The sequence below is a fragment of the Vigna radiata genome, unplaced genomic scaffold, assembly GCF_000741045.1.
Source record: "Vigna radiata var. radiata cultivar VC1973A unplaced genomic scaffold, Vradiata_ver6 scaffold_941, whole genome shotgun sequence".
Lineage (NCBI taxonomy): Eukaryota > Viridiplantae > Streptophyta > Magnoliopsida > Fabales > Fabaceae > Vigna > Vigna radiata.
The window spans coordinates 1-4,608 of record NW_014542344.1 but is presented as its reverse complement, the minus strand read 5'-3'; the positions used below and the strand labels follow the sequence as shown (position 1 = coordinate 4,608).

General features: G+C 34.5%; 1 protein-coding gene across 1 annotated transcript; it reads left to right on the top strand.

Annotated features, from left to right (window-relative positions):
* Positions 1-269: 269 nt before the first annotated feature.
* LOC106779533 (nuclear-pore anchor) lies at positions 270-2,986 on the top strand (the record flags this gene model as incomplete). The annotated part of the gene is given in 8 exon segments (XM_014667652.2): positions 270-322; positions 417-519; positions 614-712; positions 813-875; positions 1,218-1,439; positions 1,548-1,595; positions 2,330-2,386; positions 2,466-2,986. Coding segments are annotated over 8 exon segments (732 nt in total), but the record flags the coding sequence as incomplete, so codon positions are not given.
* Between the last annotated feature and the right edge of the window lie 1,622 nt (positions 2,987-4,608).

Sequence of the window (4,608 nt, the reverse complement as noted above, 5' to 3'; positions counted from 1 at the left end):
TATAAACTTTTGAAGGAGAAAAACAAAAACGAAAATGAAAATAATTTTCTTTCATTTAACCCTGTTTAGATAAATTTCTTTATAAAAGCCTTTTCATTTAGATTCACTTTTAAGAATTTATAAAGAATTTTATCCAAACGGGGTCTTTCCAGGTCTCTTTTCTAGAGGGACCTACATGCATTCCAACCATAGAAGAAAGTGTGCTTGAAAGAAAATATGAATGAATGTCTGAAATAATTAGTTGTGACAAAATGTATGTTATAATGTAGGATCCTACCAACAAAGTGTTATTATTTCTTCAGGACGAAGTAGCAAAGTCTAGGTAAAAATTTTTTCATTCCTTCTCTTGATGTCTGTTGTGGTTTACTTGTATTGAAATATCAAACTTAGTAGTTTATTTTGTTGGCTATTGTAAGGAATGAGACTTTATTATTACAATCAGAAGTTGATGAGTGGAAGAGTCTAGCAAATTCTGAGAGAGAAAAATTTCAAAGCCTCAAAAGACAATCAAACTACCAGGTACTTAATAGGTGACATGTCCCAAGAGAATTGAGCATTGTCCAAGCAATTGAGACATTTTAGGACAACATTTCCTTTTTTTGCCCTTTTACAGTGGCTTGTGTTGAAGAAGGAAAAAGAATCAATATCAGATGCTGAAAAGAAAGCTTACCAAGTGATTCATAGTTTATATAAAAGGCTAAACCACTTGCAGGTCTTGGATTTGACCAATTCAGTTTTCGCTTTTGAGTGCTTGATGGTTTTGCATTTTTTTTCTGTATCAATCTATTTGTGTTAATTTAACTACCACACAGAATGCAGTGCAAGAAAGCAATGCAGAGAAGAGAAAGCTACAAGAACATGTACAATGTTTAGAGGTCTGTTTTCTTTCTTTCTTTTTTTCTTTCTGTGTTGATCTTTTTAAAATGTTTCAACCAATATAACTTATATGTTGTTCCTTGAACACTTTTGGTGTTTCTTTGATCAGAATTGAGGTTGCATTTCAATAATCTAAAACATAACGGTATTTTATTAAATATCAACATAGATTTACTAAGATGAAACTGCAAATTTGATTGGAGAATAGTACTAAAACACTTACGAAATTGTATGTGTTTTATCCTCTTGCTAGTTCCTTATCTGTAGTTTTGATTGACTGATGAACGAAAGCTACATGTCTTTGTTCAGAAATATTGCTCATAACTATTGTTTATGTATAGAGTGAATGTGCTGACTTGAAGAAAGTACTGCAAGAAGAGCATAGACGTGCTCAACGTCTTACGGTGGAATCTGGCAAGAATCATGAAGCTGCAAAAATAGCCATGAAAGAAGTTGAAGCAGTAAGACAGGAGATAAAAGAAGAGAGAGAGCATTCCCAACATCTTAAGGAGAATTTTCGTAGAGATCTTGTATTTGCTGAATCTAGAGCTGCAATTGCTGAGGTACTTACTGTTATGTCAATTATTCCGTTGGTTGGTTCCAAATCAAAGCTTTTTATGTAGGTGGAGATTGTCTGGATCTTATAGTTGTCACTACTGGTTTGTTCTCAGGAAAAACTCACTGATCTTTATAGGAAAATCAGAACGTCAGATTATAAGGTGAATATATCTTTAGTTTTACATTATGTGTGTTTCTTTGCCCCTTTGGCTTGCCTGTTACATACCTCAGCATAGCCTATCTTAGCATAAAGGAGGTGTTTTAGTCAGTCATGTTCATTGTTGAATCATGTTCAAGTAGACTCAAAGCTTTACTTCCTCTGTATAAATTCAAAATGAATGTCATTGAGTCTGCAATTAGATTGACATCAATAATGTTGGATAATAAACCAAGTAGTTAACTTGAAAATGAGACAATTTTTTTAGAAAAATTACCGAAATGGACAAATTTGAAAAGAATTACAGAAGTGGGTATGTCATTCTAAGATGACACGACTTCACTGAAAAAGTCATACTAAGATGACACAACTTTAGTTCAAAACATTTTTGAAGTTGAAATTGTGTCAAGGTAAAACGACTTTAATTCAAAGCATTTTATACTATAGACTTCACAATGAATTAAAGTCGTGCAACAGGAGTTTTTCACAATGAAGTTGTGTCAAGGCAACATAACTTATTCATATTTGGAATTTTTTTCAAACCTACCCATTTAAGTTTTCAAAAAAATTGCACCAGAATGGTGCTTTTGCCTGAAGTTGGTACAGACGTTGGCAAGAATATTAAAGAGAGAAAGAAGTTAGAAAAGCTTATGTCCATAGTTTTTAGCATGGCTATATCTAAAACTCTTCTAGACCTGTCTTTCTAAAGTTTAAAGTCATCTCTGATTTTAAATGTAGATTTGTTCTGTATGCCTCTCCAATGACAAAGACTTGGCCTTTGGATGTGGACACATGGTGAGTTTTTAAAACAGTTCTCCCTTTTTGTTTTTCACATTTACACATGATCAATATCAAGTAATCAATCCTTCTGCAGACTTGCAGAGACTGTGGATCAAAATTATCAAGGTGTCCTATATGCCGGGAGCAGATCACAAACTATATCAAGCTGTTTCCTGGTTGACAAAGTTTGGATGCTCATATAGTATTTTCTCTGTGCTCCAAATATATTCTGTATATATAATAATCCTGTAACAGGTTTTCACCTGTTACATCTCTTTCACACCTTGTCTTATGGTTCTTCATGTACAGTCAGTTTACTCATACCCTGCTATTACATATTTTAATGTACAACTACAAAGTTTGTTGACTAGAATTGTGAGGTACAACACCACATGCCATTGGAAAATAGCAGACAGAAGTAATCTAAGCCTCTCAGACATGGCTCATGCAGTGTTATATTGTGTCAAATGGAAGATGTGCTTCACAACCTTGGACCAGTTGTACTCATCTAGTTCCTCATGTCTTCTTTTATCCCAGACAAAAAGGAACATGTATATAATGATATTTTCAACTGACCCTTGAATATAGAAAGTGAAAACATCTGGTTGTCTTGAACTCCTATGTTTTCAACATTTCCACTGCAAGAATTTGGCATAGCTTAGGTGAATTTTTAATCTGAATAAATGTGTAATCCCTAGTCTGCAAAGTTTTCTGCTACTGTTGCTACTTGTAACATCCTAATAAATATATAGATGGAAAACTATAATTTATTCTAGGAGTTAACATAAATAATTATAAAGAACAGTTGAGAATAAAGCGAAAGAAGATAAAGGAACATGAAATTTCACTAAGAATTTAAAACTGTACAGGAGCATAATATTCACATGAAGATCGAACGGTCTGATACAAAACATAAACTGAACGATGTTACAAAAGGTTAAATATCGAACGACCTTACAAAATACTAATTAGACCGAACGTTGATATGAGTAAGTAAAACTATCTACAATCTATTGACCTGACGGTCCTATACTATCTTCGGGCTGATCAGTCTGCAAGGCTTCTTCCAATGAATCTTCAAAGTCGCCCTCTGCTCACATCCATTAGATGATCACTGTAGTGAAGAGAACAACCGAACAGTTAAGACCGAATGACAACATAGACAAGACAGGAAAAATAAGGATAAGCTTATGTAAATTTAATTAATCAATTTCCACATACATTTATAACATAATAACCAAATCATATAATCCACACACAAGCATAACACTCAAAACCGAACGTATAAATAATAAAGAACAGACCACCACTAACATTGTCCGGACGGTATGAACTATGTAGTTATGACGCTTGTGCACCCGGGTGGACATGGCTGGGATACACTCAACAGACTGCCACCCAGGTTAGTCCAGTGGAGCTACCTCAGTATAGAAATACCCTGAGGCTAAAGGACCTCCTTCCATTCCCATGCATGAGTTACCCTCCTCTACATGAGGAGGAGTAATCACGGAATATCAGGATAAGCGACAGCTAACTTAATCATGTTCATACTTTACCATTTCAATGTTCAAACACGAGACATTCCTACTTGGAATTCTCTCAAACCGAGCATAACCTTTCTCATCTTTCTCATTCCATATATTCCAAATTCAATAATGAAACACACAATCTCATACATGAACAACTCTTTAAAAAAAGTACTTTGTTTAAAAGAACGAATGGTCAAAAACTGATTAACTTTAGGGAAACCGAATACTATTTTCAACTTTGGCCAAATGCTTTTATGATCGAAAGAAGTTCTCTTCAATAAACTGAGTGTCAGTTCAAGACCGAATACTCTTTGGGAAATCAAATGTCAGTATAAGACCGAACACTTTTCTAAAGAAATAATATTATAAAAACCCAGTATTTTAAGGAATAAGTGCTAGTATAAGACCGAGCACTTCAATAACTGGAATATTGGTTTATGACCGAGCACTCTCAAGACCGAGCACACAACAATAAATATTATCAATGTAAGACCGAACGTTATTCAAAGGAAGAGAATTAACATAAGACCGAGTACGTCAAAGATTAAGTATTAGCCTAAGACCGAGCACTTTAAGACCGAGCACTCTTTAAGACCGAACGCTTAAATGAATGAACGCCCAGTATATGACTGTTGGCTGCAAAACCAACGGCAAGTGCACTGGTCGCAACGTAGCAAGTGATAAATATCGTTCTCTCCCAAGGGACTT